This window comes from Ctenocephalides felis, unplaced genomic scaffold (genome assembly GCF_003426905.1).
Source record: "Ctenocephalides felis isolate EL2017-DRISC unplaced genomic scaffold, ASM342690v1 CF-g0.4_SCAFFOLD_01886, whole genome shotgun sequence".
NCBI classification, from domain to species: domain Eukaryota; kingdom Metazoa; phylum Arthropoda; class Insecta; order Siphonaptera; family Pulicidae; genus Ctenocephalides; species Ctenocephalides felis.
In genome coordinates this window covers 18741198-18768978 of record NW_020538040.1, presented here as the reverse complement: position 1 = coordinate 18768978, position 27781 = coordinate 18741198, and the positions used below count along the sequence as shown (strand labels likewise).

The 27781-nt window shown below is 28.1% G+C and overlaps 2 protein-coding genes and 1 long non-coding RNA gene across 6 annotated transcripts in view; 1 reads left to right on the top strand and 2 right to left on the bottom strand.

Annotated features, from left to right (window-relative positions):
• Positions 1-549: 549 nt before the first annotated feature.
• LOC113374711 (sodium/bile acid cotransporter 7-B-like) lies at positions 550-1235 on the bottom strand. The gene is made up of 3 exons (XM_026614682.1): positions 1119-1235; positions 915-1031; positions 550-656 (listed from the first exon to the last, which is right to left on the bottom strand). Exons 1-3 carry the CDS (start codon positions 1216-1218, stop codon positions 550-552), a joined length of 324 nt encoding a protein of 107 aa, XP_026470467.1. The 5' UTR covers positions 1219-1235.
• A 391-nt stretch (positions 1236-1626) lies between these two features.
• Positions 1627-2525, bottom strand: LOC113374586. The gene is made up of 3 exons (XR_003367001.1): positions 2303-2525; positions 2030-2243; positions 1627-1719 (listed from the first exon to the last, which is right to left on the bottom strand). It is a non-coding gene; the product is annotated as an uncharacterized LOC113374586 (long non-coding RNA).
• A 444-nt stretch (positions 2526-2969) lies between these two features.
• LOC113378806 (acetyl-CoA carboxylase) overlaps positions 2970-27781 on the top strand; it is a 78099-nt gene continuing 53287 nt past the window's right edge. The window contains exons 1-2 of one of the 4 annotated variants that reach the window (XM_026619406.1): positions 2970-3502; positions 6805-6884. In XM_026619406.1, coding sequence (XP_026475191.1) covers positions 6869-6884 — 16 coding nt within the window. In that variant the 5' untranslated portion in view covers positions 2970-3502; positions 6805-6868. Of the gene's footprint in view, positions 3503-4432; positions 4451-6804; positions 6885-7541; positions 7713-27781 lie in introns of those variants that run through there. The other 3 variants (XM_026619408.1, XM_026619409.1, XM_026619405.1) reach the window with 3 other exon arrangements.

The window sequence follows — 27781 nt, the reverse complement described above, 5'->3', positions numbered from 1 at the left end:
AAAACATTTTATTTGAATTAACAAATTAAGAAATTGATTAAATTTTTGGAAAGGTATGTCCAGCGGTTACAGAAATAAAACTTAAAAGTTTATAAAAAAATACCATTTGTCAGTCAAAATGATCATTTCGACATGCACATCAAATTATCAGATGTTTTATTAAATTTTCAATAATAAGTATACATTTTTTTTTACATTTCTATGGGCTTCGTATCAAGATTTATAATATTGAAACTGTTAGAGTGCTTATTTGTCCTAAATTATTAAAGATGTAAGTAAAACGGCTCTATCAATTTCCAATTATTTTATTACTAGCAAATTTTGCAAGAAGACTTATAGAACATTATTATATAAATTTGTTTAATAATATTATAAGTTAAAAATGTGTGCTTCAATATTGTGCGCCGACTCAAAAATTTCTTCTACATTTTATATAAATATTTCTATTACTTAATAAAAAACTTAGTTATTAATACACTACCTTATTATTTTAATTTAATTTTTTTTATCTGGAAACGATTCAATAAATATTCAAATAGCCAGATTGAATCAATAACATGGCCATAAACATTTGCGTTGCATAGTAAAGTAATAAAGTAGACTGAAGAACATATGATGTGACAACCCGCCAAACATTGTTTGCATAATAGGGAATCCTATAAATAAAATAAATATGTAAAAAATACATTTGATTCTATTGTCATATTAAATAAAATTTGTAATGAGTACAGTTAAATCAATTAGAATATTGTCTCAATATTATTAATCATTGTACTCATTGCTTTTTCAGAAACATTTATTTTAAATAACAAGTAATAATCAACTTTAATGAAATTAGAATGATTGAAAAAAATATCAATTATATATGTAACAATGTATCAAGTAAACAGAATAGGTTTTATTTATTGTCTTACCTAATGTTACGGATTTATGTGTGCCACAAAATATCATTGGAATCAATAAATTTGAATTATTATCTGCATTACAGATAATTTTTGACATTACAAGTAGAACAAATTGCAATAAGAACACTGAAAATAAGAATAACTATGTTACATACTTTTCAGATATCAAAGAAGAGCTTATGAAATAAAAAGTTATTGCTCCAAAAATCATACCTAGTAATAAACTAGCTAGAACGTCAATTGCTTGAAGTCCTCCTTGGGCTTCTATGAAGACATCACACATATCACAGTAAAGGGAGAATAGCATTAGCATTTGTGCGATTGCCAAGTTACAATTCGTTTTGCTAAAATAGTATTTAACTCTTATAACAAGTTGAATACATAAAAAAATAAAGTTTGATATACCCAAAGCAAATCCTTATTGGACAGAAAAACAAACACCTAATGATATTAAAGCTATCAATGAGGCAATTAAGCATTCTATAACCATCGGTATAGCACCTACGCCTATCTGTAATTGACAATAATTAAATTCAGTAATATTTTATATTATTTTATGATCATCATTAATTGGGTACATACAAAAATGAACAGTAATACGGTGTAGCTACACAGCCAACAATTGCACCAATAACACAGGTTAAACCAGCAGTTAATAAGTTATCTGGAAGATTTGAGATATCTATAATTTCTTGATCAAAATGTGTTGTAGGTAAATTCAAATTCTCTTATTTTCTGGTTCTTGTTATTTGTTATGGAACATAACAGTAGCCCAGAAGACAACGGGGGAGGCATACAACTGGTTGCCACGAGTCTATAATATGATATAGTATTGGATTAAAGAGATTTATGCTTGTAAGTTTGTAATTATATAAGACTATAAATGTAATTAGTAAACTTTTATTAACAACATTAAAATTATAAATGAATTCGATAAAATTGATTGATTGAAACCACTTTTTGCACTTTTATGAAGTCTGCATACTTTGATTTGAGTAAACTACTTATGAGTAACAAATTATTTAAAAAAATTATAACTTGATGATTCAATGCATTTGTAAGTAAGTAAGTATCTAAAAAAGAACAATTGAAAATTAACATAAAAATAATCTTATAAGTAATACCCTTTCAAGATCCATTCATTAACTGAAAATAATTTTGCTATTGTTGCAATGCTGTACGCAACCACCGGGCTTATGATGTAGCACAGAAATAAAATAATTGATACATGTCACATATTATTTAGCGAGTTTTTGTAGTAATTGTGATCTTGGAGAGTTAATAAATAGGTCATTGGTGTGACTATGTATGGTATCGTCATTTCTGGTTGCAGGGGTCCTGAAAATAAATAAGTGCAAATATATTGATAGTATTTGATTTGTGATTTTGTAGCATACCACCCATTTCACCTAGCGATGGATAGAAAATAGCCATGATAATAGCAAATAGGATTCCGGCATGAAACCAGTATTTGCGAATTAAAGAAGACATTGTTGGAGGTTAAGGGATAACTAAACTTAAACTTGTATGGCACATCTATTTTGAAGATGTAGAGGGTATTTTTGAAAGGGATAGATGTAAGTATTCACATAGATGTAAAATTTAACTTTAATCACTTCAACAGCTTGTATTTATGGCAATTTTCCATTTTTCTATTAAATTACAAAGCTGTATAACCATTATGTTGAATCTAATTTGGTGTCCTATTTTTATTTAGTCTTTTTTAGAACCTAAATATTTATTTTAATCATCAACATCATTTATATATTAATAAAAAAGAGTATTATTAAATAATTAATAAAATTAAATTAATAATAATGGAACTGTCAAACTGTCAATTGATTTAACATGTTTTCAAAAGCAAAGTTGCAAACCAAATGTCAACAGCGAATGCCCATTTGACAGCCATTGATATAACTGTCAGTACTTAACCTCAATTTCTATTTTCATTTAGAAAAGTGTAAATATAAAGAAAGCAACGTGTCATGTTTTTAAGTAAAATGAGTAATCTCAGTATTAATAATATTTTGAGTTAGTAAAATAATAAATTAACAAAAATCGTCAAACTTCATTCGTTTGACAGCCATTGAGAAATGTCATATTCGCTAGAACCTCGAAAATTCTATTTATACAAAGCGAGTTTCAGTGTTAAAATGCGTTGGCTGAAGTCATCTTGATTGTTGATAAAATATGAAGTAATTATTAAGTTTTAGTAACCATAATGAAGCCCAGTGCTAAAATGTACAAGTTTTATTACAACCACTATCACAAAAGCCGGCGCACGGATAGGTCAAGAAAATAAATGGCAGTGTAGTCTAGTTTAATCAATCGTTAGGTCAGCTGCTTTGACCCGCATTGAGTGATATTAATGTTATTCAATGTTAATCACAATAATAATCAAATATACAGTTTAATGAATAGATAAATGAAAATGTGAGCCAGTGATAACGTAATTTTATAAATAGGTTTAGTCGAGCTTTAATAACTGTGCAGTGCTGTGATACAATTCGCATTTATTTTAAATCTCTAATATATATATTATATTTTGAACTTAAGCTAACAGTGTTGGTTGAGATTAATAGTTTACAAGGATTAAGGTGAGTTTTTCAATTTAGGGTGTTAATACATTATTTTAAGTAGTTGTCAGTGATAGGAATTTGTGTTATTAAGGTTATATTTTGGAAAGAAAACTTATAAGATTCTTGTATCAATACGGAATTTTCATATATTTTATCCATTACTGTGCGGTATTTTTATTCAAGTTTTATAGTATGTTTTATATCATTAATCAAATTTTTTTTTCAAAAACTTTTAATATGTATAAAAATTCAAAATAAATACTTGTTAGATTTTGTAACACTATTTTATATATTATAATAGGATATGAATGTACTTTAGATAGAAAATCGTAAAGAAAAGCTAGGTGTATATTTTTATACAATTTTAATTTCAAATACTGGTCAAATTCAGAATTATCTGGTTATCAAATTTTGTTCGCTGTTGCATGTTATAAATCTTAAATCCTTGCATTGAAATGTCGCTCTTTACTCTAAATATTCTTAAGTGGGTTTGAATTGCTATTTTAATCTAATAACGACCATTTGCCAACAAGTGCATAATACGCACAATTCGAATACATGTGAAGTTATTCAAAATTAAATTAGACCTCCAAATCCTAATTGCCACCCTGATCTTGACGTGCTTTTGGACCAATCCGAGGCCCTTATTCCAATGTGGCGCGATAATTTCGGCCAATAGCGGAGCGCGAATCGCGAATCTATACTTCGCGATATACAATACATGCACAGCCTGCTCATGAAATGTTCATTCATAATAGTACAAAACGCGCACGTGAAAAATTGTGCTCAAAGTCAAGGATTATATGTCTATTACGTTTATCAAGAATTTCGTCGCAGCTAGTAGCGTTTAAAATTAATTTGAATAATCGTTTAAGGTTCATTGATCGCCGCGGGTCGTCCGGTTTTTGTAATATATGACTTGAAGCTCCAAGCATTCATAATAACTGATATTGTGTTTAAATTAGGGTATGTGCATATAGATTTTTATACATAAGTCACACATTGATACTCTGGTCAGAAATTGGCAAAGTAGTTAGGAACAATTTACCTGTATAAATCAATGCTCATTTTAAAACTTCAAATTTGAACCTAACCTCTCCCTTAACTATCAAATTTGGTTTAAATTAGGGTATGTGCACATGGATTTTCATGCATAAGTCAGACATTGACACATTAGTCAGAATAAAACAACGTAATTAGGAACAATTTAACGGTATAAATCAATGGTCATTTTCGAACTTCAAATTTGTACCTAACCTCTTTTAAGGGGCACAACTAGTGTGAAATTTTCAAAAAATCGAATTTTCAACTTTTCCATATTTCGATAGGTTATACCTTTAAAAATAACATACCAAAATTTTAAATCGATATCTTAAATAGTTTTTGAGTCACAGCCATTTAAAGAGTATATATATATAGTATATAGTATAAGGATCATTTAATCTTTAAACGCGATTTTCTCCAAACAGCATTTTCCGAATTTGCTGCAGCGATTACTCAAATGATCCTATCATTACCAATTTTTTTTTTACATGTTCTATATATAGTTTTCCGTAAAATGAACTTTCGATTTTTTGATCGGATCAAAAATCCAATTTTGGCAGTCCAAAAACGACCAAAATTTTGGGTAAAATTCGACTTTTTTTTAAAAAAAACGCCGTCATTTTGTCAATTTTTGATTTTTTGTCTTTATCGTAGTTCATATTACAGACAATATTATCTAGTTTAACGAGATTTTTTTTTAAATTTCATCTACGGAGAAGGCCGGAATCACTGCAGCAGTGAAGGGCCTTTTTTTGTCGCGCCGTTGGAGATCGACGATAACTTAAAAAATATTTAATTTTTTTCTTCAAAAATTTTACTATGTATTCTTAAAACATGTATAAATATATTCCTAAAATTTTGAAATGATTGATAAAGTAGTTTTTCTAATATAAATTCCCAAAAATCACCCTTTTTTTAGGCGGTTACACTAGTTGTGCCTCTTAACTATCATATTTTGTTTAAATTAAGATATGTGCACATGGATTTTCGTACATAAGTAAGGTGACCATACGTCCCGATTTGGCCGGGACAGTCCCGGATTTCCACCTCGTTTCCCGGGTTTGGACACAAGTAAATTTACAAAAATTATGATAATAAACGAACAATTGCAAATATCTTTGAAAATTAAATTATAAAGAAAATGAATTGAATTTTATACAAGGATCAACAGCGAAAAAAACATTCACACCGAACAGTTCTTACTGAAAGTCCTCAATTCTGATTTAAAAAAAAGATTCATATAAACAAATGATTACCAAACCTGACCCCCCCCCCCCCGGTTTTGTCGTCCCGGTTTTGACTTTAAAAAAATATGGTCACCTTATACATAAGTCACACTTTGATACTGTAGTCAGAAATTGACAACCCAATTAGGGATAATTTAACGGTATAAATCAATGTTTATTTTCAAATTTTATATTTGTACCTAATGTTTCTCTTGACTATAACGCCTTTAACAGATTTCTTCGCGAAGGAGAGAGAAATATATGTAAGGGTTACCAATTTATCACGCAAGGCTTAAAAGGGGGAGGGGGGGGGGTTGACAAAAAAATTGAATATCATGTTCATGCTAGTAAGATAATACGTGTATTTATTTTTTATCTGATTTTAAAACAGATCCAAAAATTCTCAAAAGAAAATTCAAAAATGTTACTAATGTTTCTAAGCACTAAAAATACATTTAATGTTGGGTGGGAAGGGGGGTTAATTTTAAATATCACTACGTATCACCAAGGCTGGGATTTAAACAATTTTAAAAGTCGATCACGTGATTAATGGACGACCTCTAATGCTTAATTTTGCTATTCAATCTTATTTGATCTTATTCAATCTTAGGAGACGTCCATTATTCACGTGAGCGAGTTTTTGAGGATTTTTGGATCCCCCCCTCCCCTTAGTGATACATGGTGATATTCAAAATTACTCCCCTCCCGCACCAAACATTACGTTTATTTTTAGTTACGTGAAAAATCTAACATTTTTGATTTTTTTTTGAAAATGTTTGAACTTTTTTAACACAATTAGTTAAAAAATAAATACACGTGATATCTTACTATACCCCTCCCCCCCACGTGATATTTTGTCAACACCACCCCCCTTCCCCTAAAAACCTCACATGATTAATGGACGCTCCCTCTATAAGTTGCAATTTTAAATATTTATAACACATTAGTTGATAAAAGAGATGTAATTACGTAATGTAATTAAATTTCGTGCATGCTATTTTTTATTCAGTATTTCAGAAATTAATTTATAAAATTTTTATTAAAATTCAGAAACCCCATGGCCACTTGTTCCTGTTTAACGATTCAGTAACCAAACTCGACAGATAGAAAATAAATGGGTCGCAAGAAAGGTAAATGCATGGGGATAAAATTTAGTTATTTTCCAAATTTAAATAAATCTGAAATTTTGTATTAAGTAGATTAGTAGGTAGAGTTTTTATATTTGATTTTGAATATGAGTGATATTGCACGAATTTTTTTTTGTTAGGATTTTTAACATTATTCTCTTAAATCAAAATAGATTCTAGTATGTTACAAATTTAGGTTTTTATTGAGTAAGAGATATCTGAGATCGATTCTTTATTTTTACATCTTTATTTATTGCAAATAAATAATCGTAACAGGACCTTGAGAAACGCGGAAAGAGAAGTTGGAAACTTTTATTGATCAACTTTTAGAGTGGAAAATTGCGGTGGCCGACTTTTCCAACTTATTTATATTTCTATTTTCTTTATAAACCAAAATTTAAATCCGATGATGCACGTGTATTTGTTAAATGAAGAAGCACAATCGATTCTTAATTATTCAAATAAAAATCGTATTGGCGTCAGTAGTCTTTTATCGCTGCTTTGATGAATTTGAATATTCGGTTTAATTTTTGTACATTGTTTTCTTTTACTGTGTTGGATATTGATTTGCATTAAACTATATTCTCTACTTTTTTCAGTGACTCGCAAGGTTTCGGTGAATTCTATCGAATTAATTTACTTTTTTACGTTTTTGGTTTTATTTTGATTTGTTTTTTGGTTTGCTGTGACGCACTTTTCGATACATTTATCATCAGTGTTTAAAGAATAATATGCCGTTGTGTTATGAGACATTTAGTGTTTAGTTCTGAAGATATTGACAGAGACTCCTTAGTGTCATGCTATTCATTGGAAACATTTGGAAATATTTAGGTAAATTTTTGTCATTTTTGTAAATGCACGAATAAATAATTGATGGGAGCCATATATATTTATATGTAAATCAATGCTTTGGAGGTGGAAAATGAGGCATAATGGTCATTCACATACATCAATAATATAAAAGCTAATTTATATGTAAATATGCTTCGATACACTTTCTTTAACCTGGCATTTTTAAATAACTCCATTTTTAACATAATGCTTTCATTTCATTCCTTCATTTCACTCAATAGACGTCAAATGAAATAATTAGACACTTGAAGAGAAAACATTTTAAGTGATAGAGTAATGAGTGTATGAAAATTATTAGCCCTAATTGTATCTCCTAGTTATTTATTTTTGCATTTTTTTATTTATCAAATTTGTCGAAGTATATATATATATATATATATATATATATATATATATATATATATATATATATATATATATATATATATAGTATACATATATAGTGTACATATATAGTATATATATAAATATATGTATATGTATATGTATATTGTATATATGTTATATATATATAGTCGCAATACTTCTCGAGACGGTTTGACCGATTTTTATGAAATCTCACAATCACGTTCAGTATATGATATTCGGGGGCAAGGGTTGGCCACCCTCAAGATGTTTTTTTTTTAATTTTTTGGACCAAATTGTTTTACTGTATTTTTTTATAATTCCTAATTTGAAAACAAAAACAACCCTATTTTCGTAAACCCTTATTTCGTAATAGTCATTTTAGTAATTGAATAATCCTTTATCCCACTTTCAGTTAATTAATGTTTTCAAACTCAATTTTTACTAAAATTTTCTTAAACTTATGAAAAACTTAAATTTAACTTAAAAAACTCATTTCTAATTATGGGTTGTTCGCCTTTAATATTTTTTTGAATTTTGAGATTTTTTTTTTTTATTTTTTTTTTATAAATTTAATTCAGATTTTCTTGGGCCTGCAGAAAAGCTTAAATTTTACTGTACAAAATAAAGATGTAGAGTTCACCATAAAACTTTTTTTGAACTCTTTTGGTCATTTCTTTGATATTTTTTGTTGTAATGCACAGTTAAAAATCACATACTGTCCTAAATTTTTACCCTCCAACCACAAGCTCCTAATTTGCTAATAGTAATTTAGTATTTTTTTTTACTACTATAGAAATGTCCTAGAAATATTTTACATGGTAAAACAACGTTTGCCGGGTCTGCTAGTATATATATATATATATATATATATATATATATATTAGGGTGGTCCTTAATATGGACATTTTCGAATTTTCTTGCACCCAGGGGCACAAATGCTTCCAAATTGATAAAAAAAATCCTCTATAAGTTTTAGCTCTTAATATTGTATTTTAGATAGTGCGCAATTCAATCAAAATTCTGTATGGTAATAGCATGGGAAAATTTTCAAAAATTTTAAAAATGTTTTTAGAAATAATTTTATTCAAAATTCGACGCTCTACAAAACAAATTATAAAAAAACAGTTTTGTAGAGCGTCGAATTTTCAATAAAAAATGACACGAATTTTTACTTTTAATTCATTTGTCGCTAAGTTATACATAATTTTTTTTTTCTAATTTTCAAAATTTTTTTCATGCTATTTCCATACGAAGTTCGATTGAATTGCGCACTATCTAAAAGTTAGTATTAAGAGCTAAAACTTTCAGAGAACTGTTTTTTATCAATTTGGAACCATTTAAGCCCCTGGGAGCAATAAAATTTGGAAATGTCCATATCAAGGACTACCCTGATATATATATATATATATATATATATATATATAAAATTCTCATGTTATGTTCGTCGCAATACTCATCCAAAACGGTTTGACCCATTCTTATGAATTTTTATAATTACGTTTAGTATGGCTGAGAATCATCTATTTTTTATACCCATAAGTGGCAAGGATTGGCCACCCTTAAGATTTTTTTTTTATTTTTTGGACCATTTTTTATTTTATTTTATTCTGATAAAAATAAATTACTTTTATATGCATATGTATTATAATTCAACGTAGACTACAGGACTTTTTCAAAAAGAAACTATAAGTCGCCTTTCTCTTTCCCAGGTAATTTCAATATCTTAATAATAATATGAATATGCATATTGATATTGAACCTGATGTTATGAAGTATTATTTACATTTATTACATTGACTTGTACGTATATGTGCGATCTCCATATTCTAATCAATTCCGTTGAACTTTGGGGTCGCGTACGTAAAACCACGTTCTTATTACGTGAAAGGAACAAAATTGAAACTTTCTTGCAAATACAGAAAAAAAAACGAATCTGAATTTTTTTAGACTTTGGATTTCAATGTTAGAAATCAACTATCGATGACAGTAGAAGCAAAATTATATAAGACTCTATAATAGAGTGTTGTTTTTGTCAAAGAACTAAAATATTTCTACTGATTTTTGTTATGTTTAAGAGCAATTTCTGATATTTTCACAGATGTTCAAAGGCTTGATATCATTATGAATATTTATAGGGTAGGGCGAGTCACAAAGGAATTTCACTCTGATCAATTACATCTTAACAAATACCACAATACCACAAAGAACTATCAGACTATGTTCAGTAAATCACCCAACTAATTCATTATTGTAGAAATATGTTTTTTTTCTATTTTTAAAAAAGTGTTTACCTGGTCCTGAAACAAATCCAATGTTTTATTTTTAATTTTAAAAAGATTTTACGAAATAATAGCTACAATATTCAACCAAGTCATAAATTTCATTTTTTACAAAGATACTTTTGCATATTGTGTATAACCTTGATCTGGAATTTTGTCTGAAATATTCATCAGCAGCGTTGGAATAACTACTATTTTAATCAATTTTATTGTAAAATAGCTTTTTTGATGAAATTACATTTTTATTACTATTTTTTATTGATTTCACCTTTGCCAGGGTAAAGGTTCAGTTGGTCTTTTTTATCCGACCCAATTTAAGCTTTTTTTAGAAATTATATAAAAAAGCTGTTGAATCTCACTTAAAATTAACAATACATCTTATAAAACAAGTAAATAACGTATGCTCAAAAACCATATTGAGGTCTCGTAAACTAAACAACAGTGCTCACAACTAAAAAAACTAACAACGAATTAAAATACTTTTGTTATGGATTTTCAAATATTGCCGTTTATCCCCCGATAGCAACGTCGTAAGAAACAAGATGATGGCTGATGGTTATTCACCTTTTACCCTCTACTTTCAAATATTATTGTTCAAAAATTTTAACTTTACTTGTTTTTAAGATATCGATGGTGGACCTTTTTACCCGCGGACCTTTAAGCCCCCATTATTGACAGAAATTTTTAGTTTACGCCTCCCTCGTGGATTAGAGCTTCGGGCATCCTGATGTCAAGCAGTAGTGTTATCGGTTTTCGGTTGAAAATTGCTTTTACCCGGCATTGCTGCAACAATTAAAAATTCATCAATATTACACAACTTTTAATAAAAAAATCATCACACAGAGATAGGACAACTGTTTGGGTTGTCATCTATAAAAAACTATGTACTCCATGGATCTTTAATTTCTGATTGATTTTCATATAGTATATAACAAAAATAATTATGAAAAATTCCTACATTAGCAAAAGCTTAATATTAAACAAAAAAATCGAATTTACGCAAAACGTTATTCTTATTTTATTGTCTCTATATTACACGTTTTTAGTAAGATGTTTATGATATTATTTCTTTTACTTTATTGTAAAATATAAGAATTTCTTTCACTATATGTTTTTTTACTGTTAATTCAGTAGAATGCTGAGTTTAGAGCTTTGTTTCACCTTTTATAATGTCAAATACGAAAGTTATTGAATTTTCTTTCTCAACAAAAGATAGCTCTTATATGAGAAGTCAAGTTTACAGAATAGCTCTGTTGCTTTATAAAAACATTATGGAAAATATTAGTAGGTAACAAAGAACAGTGTGAGGGATTTTCCATTGCCATTTCACACCGCAATGCCTGAAATGGGTTATTTTCAAGTGAAAATTGATATCACTACTGCATGATGTCAGGCAATCCAGAGCGGGGGTTCGAACTTACGATCCTGTCCACACAAGGCAGTGCGTAACTGTTTTGCCATGGAACACCCATGTACTTTATATAAATTACAATTTAAATAATAATTAAGGGTTATGTAAATATTAGACCCACTTTAATTGCTTTTTCATACTTAAATTTATTTATCTATCGTGGATTGTGGCATTAATCAAAAAATCTTCTGATCTCTATTTTATAATATAAACAATTTTATGTATTGTTTCATTTTAATGTTTTCTAAAGAATACTAAGACCGAGTTAGCCTCGCTCTCTATTTTTTAAAAAAAAATTCAAATTTTGCTACTGGCAGAAGTTGCGTAATTCTGTTCGTATTTTATTGCAGATATTCACAATATACATTTTCAGCAAAATTGATTTGATAAATAACTAAAATGATTTATTATGATTTTCTATGTTTACATTTTTATGTACACGCATGCACTATTTGTGATTTAGATTATACGTCGTTTTTCTTTTCATTATCTTTATATTATTATTTTTTTCAAATTGCATATGTCGTTAAAATATACTTGTTTAACGATGCATGCTATTTTTTTTATTAACAAGCAATAAAATAACTATGATAAATATTTGAAAAAAAAAATGAGCTAAGAATATTTATGATAAAATATTACATATTATAAACATTAGTTTTTAGATTTATGTTTTGTTGTTGAATATTTGAAGATGTTTTCAGATTTTATTTTATGCAACAAATGCATAGAGAAATTCTCGAAGCAAAGGTATTGATTATCACAACATGTACGCGTTTATATCTAAAAGCTAATGAAAATTATTTAATAGTTTTGATCTATATAGCGGTTGTTCTATTTTGAAGTAGAACTATATAATTTATATTGCTTATCCAGTTCAAGTGTATTTTTGTACTGATGCGTACTTTAGACGAGTAGCTGGTATAGCAAGCATCATGTCTTCATATTTCTGTGGAATATAAATATTTTATTTTAAATCTACCTTAACAGCCATGGATTCTAACTCGTTTTCTTCAACTTCCATTTTTATATATTTTTTAATAAAATTAATTTGAAAAAAGATCCTTTTCCTAGGCTAACTAAATACATTTTATACTCATCGGAGATAATCTATTATATAAAAATAAGTCGGGTTTTCCTTCCTGACGATATAACTCCAGAACGCACGAACCGATTTCGACGATTTTGCATTTGTTGGAAAGGTCTCGGACTCCGTGAGGTTTATAGCAAAGAAAATTGAAGAAAGATTCCAACAGAAAGGCGGAAAACACTTTCTTTTTTCACAAAAAGCGTCATTTCTGATACTTAGCATGTACTACAAACTAATATTTTTCGTTTGACTGCTACTCATTTGTTTGACAGCTACTCATTTTTTTCTGCTCAGTTAATTTCATGTGACAAACCGGAATTGTGTTCACTGTGAAATTGTGCAAAAGAGTAAAAAAATAAGTTATTCGTTTCCTAACATTTCAATTGGAAACCATCAAATCAATCACGTGTATTGTGCAATTTTTTATTCAATTTCAACAGCAGGCAATCTTAATCTCGTAATCTTTTAATCACCAAACAAAATGTTACATAAAATGAAACCATCTGGTGGTGAAACGGAGTTCGCCCGGTTTGCTAGTTAATAATAAATATAATTTCTGGATGCATTGAAAAATTACAATTTTTATTTACGTTTAGGTAATTGTGCATCCGTTATATCATACTACTGTTAAATTAGAAAGCGAGTAAATGGGTATGAAATTGACTCTATTAAATTCCTTGACTCTATAAAATTTTAAGTTTTTAACTGTCTCTTCTATCAAGTTAAAGAACTAAATTATTATAAATGAACTAAGTGAGATTAAAATTTAAAATTATTAAAGAAGCCTTCGTAGTGCAGTAGTAGCAACCACGGCCTTGCAACCTAATATCAAGCAATAGTGATCGGTTTTCACTTGTAAATATAAACCCAATTATCTTTACAAGTAAAAATAGCTTTTTGAGGCATTGTTGCAATACATATCAATTATCACAATATCAAACATCACAATTAGAAGTATGTAAAATTTGTATCTCGAAAGGAGAACCATTGAGTTGCCTTTTAATAAATCTAGGTAGTAGAGAATTTATCATACCAGCTCATAGAGCAGTTCTGATTGCTGTTCAATAATAAAAAAATCCAAAATATATTTTTCTTGGCTAAATGAAGTAGTATTTAAATAATTAAATAATTCTTTCTTGTGAAATGATGAAGATCTGTTAAGATAAAATCAGTGTGTTGTTTTTGAATTGTACCTGTATTTCTTGACTTTTTAAAAAAATATATGAGTTTATTGCAAAATAACATAGACTATTCCTATAATCACGGAAACCTCCCTGTCCCGGGCTCGATCCTAACTCCCTCGGCCAACTCGTTACCAAGCAGTATTAGATCTGGTTTTCACATGAGATCATAGATCTCAAATATGATCCTAAGTGAAAACTGCATTCCAGGGACATTGCTGCATAAAAATATGAAGTCAAAAAATACTGTTGAGTAATATCGTATGTGATATATTATTGACTAGTATAGGACTAGGTTAAATTTCAAACATTACAATACAATTACAAATATTTTTTAATTACTATCTATCTATTTTACGATGTAATTTAGTAATTATTTTCATATTTTGTAATATTTTCCCCCAGCTATCTTTCTAAATGATGATTAAGGTATTGAATTATTATCCAATCTCGTCTTGAATTTCACATTAATATATTTACTTGTTGACATTGCCGTGAGCTTCTCGTAAGTAGGAATATGAGTACTTTGTTTTATTTTCGAATTTGTCGGTTCACCGGCGGGCTTATTTTTTTCACCTGACAATAATGTTGAATATTTTATAATTATTGAATGCTTAATCGATCGAGTACAAAGTGCATAGTCGTCGGAAATTTAGTTTATTACAATCGTCATGCCGTTCGAAAGGCCACGATTGTTTCATATCAACTACGAGTATTTATCGTTTTAAGTGTTTGGAATGAAAAGTCGTAAAAGAGTTATTATATTAATTAATGGTGACTGCATAAAATAGCTTTGGATATTTGTTTTTAAGGTATGTGATAAGAGAAACTCAATTTTTTTTTTAATTGTTTATTTGTTTTTCTAGTAAATATTAAACTGGTTGTAACAGTACTAGTAATAAAATTTAAAGTGCATTTCCTTTCAACCCTGTTTTTTAAGCTTCTTTATTAAAGGATATTTTCTCTTGTTGAATTTTTCGCTGTTAACATGGAAACTATGTTTAATATTCAGTTAGACGTCAAGAATTTTTTGTAATGTTGAGTATTTCGTTAATCCAAAACTCACCATAGTTAAAATTTCAAAACATAATTTTTAGCTAATATTTAAAAATAATTGTTATATCAGATTAAAATGTTTGCACATAATCTACCAATTAGTATAAAATTTTTACGGAACTGATTTTGTTATCTAGAGTTGTAAGTAGAATTACTCGTTAATGAGGTAATTAGTAAAGCAAATGTTTTTAACTAACGTATTTTCTTTTCGTTGATTTGGTGTTTTGTATGAAATTACCAGAAGATTCCGAAAAGTTTATATGCTAATTTAGGAGTATTGCAAGTAATTACGGTCGTAGTTTCTTCAGCTTTTCCCTGTTTAAGAAAGTATATTGGGAAACTTTATAGAACTACAATTTATAATACATAATTTACAATTATGTTTCCAAAATTATTAGTAATAAAATTATTGAGTACTCATAACTTCAACTTTTATATAGCTTTTACTTCTTCACAAAGCATAACTCCAGCAATACGCTAAATCACATACTCGATATTATTACATATTTATAGGTGTACTTACATATTTATCAATAACCACAGAAAAACACACACGCACAATCTTATTGTTTGACATTCGCACACACCCATTCTGAGACACACTCGCACGCACACCCATCCTCAGCATACACGACACCCATCCTCAGGCACACATACACACAACACACACACACACTATTGTAACAACCTCACTAACACACGCAGCACATAACCTCAAACACATCAACTTCAGCACACAACCTCAAACACATCAACCTCAGCACACACACACTACAAGCTCACATACACACACGCACGCGACAAGCTCACAGACGCACGCACACACCAATGACTTCTGGCTCCAATTTCTTTTTGAAGTTCAGATAGAAATTGGGCGACTCCAATGGGCGACCACGACTCCAATGAAAGTCTAACAAAAAACTGAAATTTATATTTTTTATATAGAAAAGGATCACATTTATTTAAAAGGCGTTATTAATTTTCATTTGTCAAATATGAATTATTTTTATACATTTAGAATTTTAACATGGAAAATGTGGACACACTTCTGATGACATAATTTGCCATTGTGACATTGTCGCACAATGTAATATACGCCGCAAAGGATAGATTCAATTTTTTCAGAACTAGTGCTATCGTATTCCTAACCTAGTATTTTTCTTGAGATGACAACTCAGTAGTCAACCACACATCTTCTTTATGTGCAGCATTTATTTATTAGATATGCATATCTAATAGTTTTGGTGTAAAAATGATGAAGCACAATGCCCATGAAAAATTTTCACTTCAGATTATATTTGAGATCTTATAACCTCAACGGGAAAATTGTTACCATACTGGTTGATATCGAGCCGGCCGAGGTTAGGACCAAACCCGGGACTAGTTTGGCTCAGCCCACGTTCTTAATCATTACACCATTTTTCTCAATGACTTTTTGAACTGTTTCAATGCCTTACTTACTTTGAAATTCAATGACTTATTGAATTGTTTACAATTAAAGGAATTTTATGAAGATTGATACAAAAAGTAATGAGATGGTGTAAGTAAGGTCAGGACTACATAGTGGATGTGGCAAAACATCCCAAGATATGTGATGTTTATAATGGAATAAATCACCGTTTTGATTTGCGAATTCAGGCTGCTTCTTTCAAACTGCATTTTTTAATTTCGTTAGTTGTTCAATGTAGGCATCAGAATTGATCATTCTGTTGGTAATAACAGTTCAAAGTAGACAATTTCTTTTTAATCAACTGCAACTGGACGACCATAATGTTTTTCATCTTTGAGTGAAAAATCACCAGAACGAAATTTGGCAAACCAATTTTGTCACTGGCGTTTTGTTGAGGCTTCATCATTATAAACAGCTCATACCTTTTCGCGGGCTCAAGATGCCTCTTTACCTTAGCAGAAATAGAAAAAGCAAATTTTCGACCTTTTGTCCCGGGTTTTTCAAAAAGCAATTTTCTAAAAGATTTTTCTAAAATTAATAGGTAAATTAATAAAAGCTATGAAAATTTACTAACAAGTGGTAATTTTATTCAATTTATGAAGAAATTTGAATAGAATTTAATACAAGGCTCAAAACGCGAGAAAAATATATAGATCTAAAAATCTAAAATATAATCATAGATAAAAAGTTTTACATAACGTTCTTCCTAAAAGTCCGCAATTGTTATAAAAAAATAGATTTATATAAAAAACTCTTTTTTTATTATTTGCATTTGATTTTTTAAAGCCCTTCTACCATCCCAGGTTAGCATAACTAAAAATTGTAGTCCTGATTTTGACTTAAAAAAATATGGTCACAAAGTTAAAAATTCAATTGAAATCTTCTAAGCTGAAAACCGCACTTACTTAGTTGCCAACATAATAATATAATATAATATAACTTAAGTCTTATAATTAGAATTTTATACTGTTTACTGCTTATTGTCAATTGCGGGGTATCCAATTAGAATAATCCAAAAAACATTAAATTTTTAATGATTGGTAGAAGTTGTGTGCAGTTTTTGGCAAAAGCAGGTCCAGCCGTTTTGGAGATCGAGAGCTAATCGTACAAAAAATGGCAGTTTTTGAGAGAACTAAGCATCCGATTTGAATGATTCAAAAAAAAATTCAGCTTTTTTTGACAAAATAATTGCTTTTGGAAAAAAAATATTTCAAAACTTTTTTTTTAATAATTTTTTTTTGTATATCGAAAATAATTCAGATTTCAATTATAATTCTGGCTAAAGTTCTAAAGCTCACTTATATACTTTAAATAAATAATTTTAACTTTCCAATTCAGTTTATATAAATCTTATAATTATTAGACAATGTTATAGTATTTATAATAATCTACTTCAAAACATTTAATATTCCTCGAACAGTTTGTTGTGGTACGGGAAGTTCCAGCAATTTGCTTTAAGGCACGATGCCATACACAACTAGTTTAAATTAATGATTGAATAAATAATCTATAATTGATGGTTTGTGGGATAAAAAATAATTATAAATTTTAAAATTAGTGATTGAATAAAATATGTTTGTGGGATAAAAAATAATTAAATTAAATAAGGGGGCGTCCATTAATCACGTGAGCTAGTTTTTAAGGATTTTTTGGACCCCCCTTCCCCTTGGTGATACGTGGTGATATTTAAAATTACCCTTTCTCCCCCACCAAACATTACGTGTATTTTTTTACGCAAAAAAAATTTTTTTGATTCATTTTTTGAATATGATTGATTTTTTTTAAAAAAAATCAGTTAAAAATGAATGCACGTGATATCTTACCATACCCCCCCTTCCCCACGGAATATTTCGTGATTAATAATCCCTAAAGACCTCACGTGATTAATGGACGCCCCCTAATTAATTTAAACATATAATCTTTAAAGCATATGAAGAAAACGTTGCAAATGCATTATGTGTTATCTTATAATTAGTACTCCTGAAAAATGTTTTTAATCCCTGCAACGGTTTTTGTCTTTCTATCGCGATTATGTCACTCGAGATAAACTATTGATAACTTTGTCTTCTTCAATGTTTGTTAATCGCAATTCTGGTTAGTACCAGAGTAAAACTGATACATACACTGAACGATCTCTATATCATATTGAATTTATAGAGTGAATGCTTTGCGTGTGTGCGGAGTTCGCGTTTGAAACGAATATATCACCATTCCGCGGTCGCGTGCTTGGCGCACGACCTTTCATAATATCATTTGATAATTGTTATCGATCTTCGAAATTTAAAAGATTAATGCACGTATACACATATATCTGGGATCGGTTGTGATTAAATTATTGTGATTTTGAAGAATTAAATATATCTTAGATTTAGTAATATTATAATTTGGTTAGTGACTTTTACGAATTTTTGTCGTTACTAACCTAAATTCGTTCATTTTATAAATAAATTAATACAAATGAATTATAAAACAATGCGTGATATAAAAAATGTACATATTCAATAATTTTTTTTTGTATATTCCAATTTTCAGAAAGTATCGAATGAAAAGTAATGTAATAGATATGAATATAAAATTGTATTATATTATTTTATTAATAGTTTGGTATGGCAAACACGCCATGCCAAACTATTTCCTGATCGACTCATAGCGGCGAAAAAAAATATTTTGAATATTAGGTTGTCAAATATCTCCCTTCCGCCTTTTTGTATTATAAACCAATAGCAAAAAAGCGGAAGGGAGATATTTGACAACCTAATATAAGTCTGTATCAACCAAGTATTGTCTGTGTCTATATATTGCAATTTTTCTCCTTTCTTATATTATATTATGCTTTATTAGGCATAATGCCTTCCTTATATTTTATTATGCTATTTTTTTAAAAAAAAAAAACAAGGAGAGGTATCTTTTTTACCTAACAGTTTTTCTTTTTGTTACATATAGATCTTATTATTTTTAATTATATTCATTTACTGAATTTAGGAACATTTAGAAATGTAAAATAACTTTAAAAAATATTTTATTATACATCTATCTCTCCGTTTTACACGGTATTTGTTTTACACGTATTCTATCTTACATGATTTTTAAAAATATTTCTTTTTTAACGAAATTTATTAATTTTGCATCTACACGAAATTATTAACACTAAACTATAATTTGCTTATATATATCTATAATAACATTTCCATTGTTTTACTATCAAAATATTGTACTGTCAAAATACAACACTACAAAATGTTTGTTACAGCTAAGAATTTTTAATAATCTATGTCTATGATAGAAATATGTAGATAAGATTGGAACTGCCCGTTTATGATCAAAACTAAATCTTATGTGTGCGTAAGCTAGTTTGTTTGAAATACTAAAAGAAAGAGCATCATTGTTTTTAATTATTTTATTTAAAGTGAGCACCTAACAGAATTATTACAAAATCAATCATTTATAAAAAAATTATAGTTTGACAACGGCAAGAGAAATAAATAAAAAAACTAGAGAGTAAAACAAGTTATATCTTTACAAACCAAAATTGAAATTGCGTACTGTCTCCGTAATAATGCAAAAATAATAGATATTGCTAATTTTTGTTTTACAAGCTACAATTTATTAATTGTGTTTGATATTAAAGATATTCATATTTATTTTTTGTTCAATATGTTTGTTATTCATCATATTAAAAACGGACAAAGAGGGCTTTTTTATGGTGATTTTCGTTTAGCACGGTTTTTCTATATACGAGCGAACTTTTCGAGTTACGTGTTCTTTTATGGAATAGGTGTTTTTAGTATGTTATTTATAATTAGTTGATTTTTTAGTTTCTCCAGATATGTTCTATATTTTCTATTTTTATTAATATTTTATTTGTGTGTTTTATTTATATGAAGTACATTTTTAGATTCAAATCTTCAGATATATTCCATATTTCCGTTTTTTTTTAAAGCTCAATATTTACCACTATATACAATATTTTAGATTGCCGATATATTTGTTGTAGAGTGGATTGCAAAGATTGTATTTGTACTAAATATCTGCAAGATAATCAATCAACATATTCATAACTCCAAGATTCCAAACCAATTCAAAACTATGATTTCGGAACAAAAGATTAATTTCAATCACGCCTTTAACTCTCTTATTTTATTTGATTATTTTATTTAAAGAAAAAAAGATGATGTCCGAAGATTTGCTGAATTCTTTTATATTGTCATAAGATCTGCTGATTTCTTTTCCATTTCCTTCAATTCTCTTCCTGTGTTACCGAAAGTAAGACATCATTTTTAGTATTCTACAACTATTAGAATATAACTAACTACATCAAAAGCAATTTATCTATTCAATTTTATACAATTGTTCAATAATGACACATATCAAGTATAAATAAATAATTATCAATATTAATTAATTTTTAATACGACAAATATATATAAATATAATTTTATATTATAATCTATATAATAATAAAAAATACAAATGTATGTGTAAAATAATAATGATAAATGACAATGTGCCCGAAAAGTGAAAGTTATATGTAATAATTTTTTTTAATTATTTATGTATGCATGTATGTAATTGTATAATTATATCACTTGGTGACAGTAACATCTAAATTCGAATTGTTTCATTTGTCGCGATGTCTACCGATAAAATTATTGATGCAAAGCGTAAATAATCTGGAAAATTACATATTACGAATTTATTTTTAGATACTGGTTTTGTTCCATTGAATTCATAAAGAAATTCGTAATGCTTTAATCATAGTGATTAATTAAATTAATTAATAATTATAATTTTCAATTAATAAAATTTATAAGTATATATATGAAATCATTTAATTAATTTTGTCTTTTAGTACTATCTAATATTTTTAAAATAATAGAAATTAATTTGTCGAGTTTTACCAACGGTTTTTATAAAAAAATTAACATGTTTTGCTAATTTATCTCTTCCAATTAGTTAGTTTTATTTTTTCTACAAGATTGTTATCAGTGATCGTTCTTTTATCATAATTATTTAATATTAATAAATTATTAATTGATAAACTTTGACATTACAAAATTAAATTAATTAATGTTATTTTTTCCTTTTTTTTAAAATTTTTTGTGTAATAAATTTATATACAGACTTTGACTTCTCCCTGTTTGGTATCAAGGATTACTTAAACATATAATAATTTTTAAATAATGAAAACATAACTATCTAATTTTACATTATTCATAAAATCGAAAAAAATACGCATAAATATTTATTGCGTTTCTAACAAATAGGTATTAGATAATATATGTTTTAATACAAAAAATCGTTAATTTGTTATATTTTTAATATTTTGTTAATATTTGTTATATTTGTCATTTTCAAAGCATTAGCCCGTCCGAACAAACTAGTCACGGGTTCGAATCCAACCTTGACCAGCTCGATATCAAGCAGTATAATATCAAGTTTTTGACTTGGGGTTATAGATCTCTAATAGTAATATATACTATGTATAGTAATCTTGATGTGAGTGAAATGTACCAGGAAAAATCATGTTATTTTTTGGTTTTTATTTTTTTTTACTCGAAATTTTTCAATAATAAAATTATCAAGAGTTGTACGATTATACAATCCTGATTAAATGCGCCATCTTTTGATGAAACTTTTCAACACACTTTAGTACTTTTTTTTTAAAGGAGGGACTCTCAAAGTTGACCGCTTTTAAAAATTTAAATACATGGTTTAACACAAAGTCTTAATTCTTGAAAACTCGAGGCAATTGTCGAGGCAAAATAACTCGTGTCATTATTTTTACTGTGGTCCTAGAAATGTTATTCACGGTTATGGTTCCAAAGTTGAAATGACCAAAATTAATAAAATTTAACCACAATAACTGGAAAATGGTCATAATTTCACTAAAGCTTTAAGTTGCACTTAAAAGCTCATAATTTACAAACAACGTAAGATATTATTTTCTAAACTTTCTCAGGTCAATACTATCATCCCGTTTCGGTTTGATGTTAAAGTCTGGGACACCCTGTATATATATATATATATATATATATATATATATATATATACATTATTCATATATACATAAAATCTACGCATAAAAATGAAAAGTTGGTTTTTCACGAGTGGTTACCCTCTCGTGAAAAATTTTGGCTAAGGATGTTTGATATGAAATATAAATCATAGAATACGTAGTTCCGATCGCTGTTCAAAAAATAATAAAAAATATTATACTAAAATTTTAACTAAATATGATTGTCCGAAAATGGCAAATATTTATAGTTGCATATTTGTCGCTAGCGAGTTATAAGAATAGTTCTATGACAATGCCTTGCATGATTTAAATATTTATGTTTATATATGCTACTATAACTTTTATAATTAAACTTGTCAATCATCTAACGAAAGTCTCTTATAGTTCGAACTTGATTTGTTTTCGTTTGCAGTTATTGTATGAAAATAATTTTAATTTAAAGATTAATACTAACTTGTTATCAATTATTGTTGATATCTGTCCGCTTCAAGTATATTAAGCTGTTTGGATATGATTCGATGAGATTATTTTTCATGGTACTTGATATTTATTGCAATTGTGTGGCGCAGTTCTTTGTTATCTATGTAATAAAATCATGAACTCCTAATAAAAATGCGATATGAAGAGAAAGATATAACATAAGCTATTAGACCGTCAATGTGGTAAAAAATAATTCCAATAACAAACTGCCGATTTCCTAATATTTTTGTATATATATTCAACAGCAATCAGAATGAGATCTATGAGTTGTTGTCCTGACTTCTTAAACCACGTGGTTTATTGTAGATGCCAAACAGTTGTTCCATTTGTATTTGATAAATTTATTATTACAATTACTGTATTACTGATGAAATTAATGGTGCAGCAATGTTGGTTAATGGCTATTTTCACTTGGAAATATTGCTATCTATATTTCATGTGAAAACCATTGCACTACTGCTTGACATCAGGCTGTCCAAGGCAGACATATAACCTTATTCACATCTTCTAACCACCAATCTACATGGATGCCCTATTCAATTATATAATATGTATTGGGATATTTTTTAATTTGTATTTACTAGTCCCAGACATGAAAAAATCTTATTTTTTTTATAAATATTATAATTTGTTAACTTATTCATTCATATATCATATTCCCGAAAAAAATACGGTACGAGTGTTAAACAAAAATATACAGAATTAAAACATTGAATACAAGAAAAAAGCCAATTATACTGCAAACCAATTACATTATACTAATTTATTACATATGATTTAACCGGTCAGATAAAATTTGCATGTCTATGACGAAATACTAAAAAAGCAATAATAATAAAATAGCAAATAAAATAAAAAGTTTTAGTGCAGCATTTTCTGCCAGTTAATACAATTTTTAAACTCTTTTGATAATTAAATTCATCAAAAATATAAGTTAATTTTTATCAATAATATATACAGCGCGCCACAAAATTATTATCTCACGTCTTTTAGAAAATGAGCTTTTAAGTGCAACCTAGAGCTTTGGTGAAATTGTGACCATTTTTTGGTTTTTATGGTGAAGTTTTATTAATTTTGTTCATTTAAACTTTGGATTCGTAATCGTAAATAACATTTCTAGAACCTCAGTCTGAAATAATGACACAATTTCTCCACGAGTTTTTAAGAATTAAGACTTTTCGTAAAACTGTGAATTCATCATTTTAAGATCGGTCAACTTTGAGAGGTTTTTTCTTTAAAAAAAAATTACTAGAGTATGTTTGTAAGTTCCATGTAAAGTTGGCGAATTTAATCAGAATTGCAACATGGCAAATTACTCGATAGTTTCATAATACAAAAAATCTAGTGAAATAATAGAAGTTTTGGCTTGATGTTAAGTTCTGGGACACCCTGTATAATCAATTCAATAATATGTGATATTTTTTATATATACTTTCTGCAAATAATTTTATAAATTATATAACGCTGACGCCTGGCTTCATAATCACAAACTCTCAAGTTCCAACCCGCATTTTGGATAACCTGATATCAAGCAGTGGCAAGTGATATATTTTCTCAAGATTTTTGAAATTAGAAAAAATATTATTTAAAAAAAAATATAAATATAGATAGGACTACCTTCTACAATTAGACTTTAAGAAATATCATCACTACAGCTCATATTGCTGAAAGTTTCTGTTCAAAAAAATTGAAGGCTTATAGCTCAGCTCGCAGGATCTTTAAAATGCTATCTAAAAAAAGTAAAAATTGCGAATTATATAAGATTGATTTGGCTTCATATTTTAGACTCTGTTATTAGGCATTTTTTCGTGATTGAGAATCCTTAATTGTATGTTTGATGTTCTTTATACGTATTTCTTTTGTATGATATTTTACAATGTGTCCTACTTGATTTAATAATCATTTTTATCACCGATTTATACGTTTATCATACACTGTGTATGTTACATTGTCGCATATTTTTACTCATATCTCATACTTTATTTTCTAAGCATATTTATTGCACACACAGTAAACATAGTATATTATAATATACATTACATGGTTAAAGCTAATATAGTGGTTTAAAGCTATGGACCATTCAGAGGTTCTTGGTTCGATACCCTCCTTTCGACAGCTTGGCATTGGTTTTCACTTCAAAATTTAGATGGAAAGACGTTCTTAGGTGAAAATAGCCTTTCCCTGGCATCACATAAACCGTAATAATGAACTTATCAGAGAGATAGGAAAACCGTTTGGGTTGCTATCAATAAAGCCACGATAATCAGTCTATAAATCAGCACAACAGCTCATAAAACTAGTTAAGTTCTGTTTGCTGTTAAATAACATTTAAAAAACTAAGTAATACATACACTGCTAAGTTTTTGTGAATCTATCTCTATATTGCAAATTATATATGTATCTATCTATTATTATAAATTTCGTCATTTTAATCCTGAATTATTCTGAAGATGTTATCATCTTTATCTGTACCATTTCAAAATTTGCAATTTTAATCATTTGGTAAAAACAAACAACGCTTTGCATGATTGAATATATTTAAGAAATGATGAAAATATCGTAACATATGAAAACAGCGGAAAAGGTCAGTTAGGTTCAATAGCAGCTTAAAACATAATTTTTCGATTTGGCAAAAATATTCTGAGTATGTACATATTTTGCAATCATTCTTATCACACCATGGATATACATGTATGCATGTTTCATTATCATCAGCTGTTGTCATAGTCTGATAAATTTGATTCTAGATTTCGAATAATTTGTAGATAAACAATATTTATATATTAAAATATATATTAGTACACTAGTATATATCCGCGTTACTTAATAACTGGACAGTGAATTCATTTTCATTTCTTATTGATTATTCTTATAAGGTAAGAGTAGTAACTTTTATTAGGGATGGTATACTTTGAAAGTTTTAAGTTTATTAACAACAAAATATTTAATGTAAATTTATGATTACAAACATATGTCAATTTTTCAAATATTGACGATGGTCAGAAAATTTATCTTTTTTAAAATTATTCATTCAGTTAATATTTTTTATCGTTACAACGTCACTTAAAATAATAAAAATATATTTGTCACAGACAAGTTAGTGTATAATTAGCAGTGCTAAATTATTGTTGTGTACATCTATTGATGTAAGACCATAATTGAGGGTGACAGAAATTTTAAAGTCAAACGTTAGGAAAAATTTATGATTGATTGATTATAAATCTTTGTCTTTTATTTGATGTACCGCTTTAGAAGAGCCCACCCATATATCTCAACATCAAAGTTACTCCAAGGTATATATATATTTAAGTACTAAAAAGATTTTAGAAGTTTCCAAAGTTTGACTTGTTGTCCATTTCAGGACATGTGTAAAAATTAACATAAATAATAACAAATAGTGGTCTGCCAGCAGGCAGGTCCATGGTATGAGAGCACCATAAATCAATGATTCTTTTTCCCTCCCTTGTTTATTATTTCCATCGCCATTACCATCAATTACTTTTTATTCATTCTTATGAATTTTCCTTTCCAAACTTCTGCTTCCATGCTTTCTCGTCTTGAGCTTCCGCTTTCAGTTCCCTGTATTTTTTTTTCTCGCGCGTGAGTCATCAACCATCTGCATTTTCTTCTTTCAACTTTTTTAGTCCTTTTATTTTACCTTCGACGACATTGTATATGAGGCTTTTTGGCAGAATGGATCCGATCCAGTTTCCTTTACTTTTATTGATCGTGCTCTTTCACTTTGCTTACTTTCTCAGCGCTTCTTCAACTGTTATATGTCCATCTTCTGCATTCGTCTCCAGCACCACATTTTCTCTCCAGAAAGTTTTTGTCGGCTTTTCTTAGAGACCATGTCTCTGATCCGTACAGAGCTATACGCCAGACACTTTATATTAGTCCAAAAAATAGTATTTGATTAAAAAAGCTTGGTTTAAAATATTGGAGTGTGTAAAATTATAGATATAAACATTAATATGCATTATGTGCGTGTGTGTACAATTTATATAATGGATTCTATTATATCCATTAAAATTTCATAATTCACTCACCATATTTTTAATAAAGTTTCAATTGTTATTTGGAAATGTTACTATTCACCACATGGTATTTAATGATACATACTTTTATAATACATTCCATTATCATTTAGGTTGTTTACCTCTGATTAGGAAATACGTATTCTATTTTTAATAAATTTTAAATTTGAGTCTGTTACTATTTATCACAAGCGACGATATTTAATGCTACATAATTGTATATCATTTGATTATTATTTAGGTTATTTACCCCTGATTTGGAAATGCATATTATATTTTTATAAATTTTAAATTCAAGTCTGTTAATATTCACTACAAGCGACGATATTTCCTGGTACAAAGTTTTATAATATTTTTAATGGCACATAATTTTATAATATCATTCCATTATCGTTTAGGTTGTTTACCCCTGATTTCGAAATTTGCATATATTTTTAATAAATTTTAAATTCGATTGTTAATATTCACTAACAAGCAACGGTATTTAATGTACATAATTTTATATCATTCCATTATCATTTAGGTTGTTTACCCCTGATTTAGAAATGCGTATTATATATTTAATAAATTTTAAATTCGAGTATGTATGGTACTATTCACGACAAGTGACGGTATTTAATGGTACATAATTTTATAATATCACTCCATTATCATTCAGGTTGTTCATCCCTGGTTCCGAAATGCGTATTAATTTTATCAA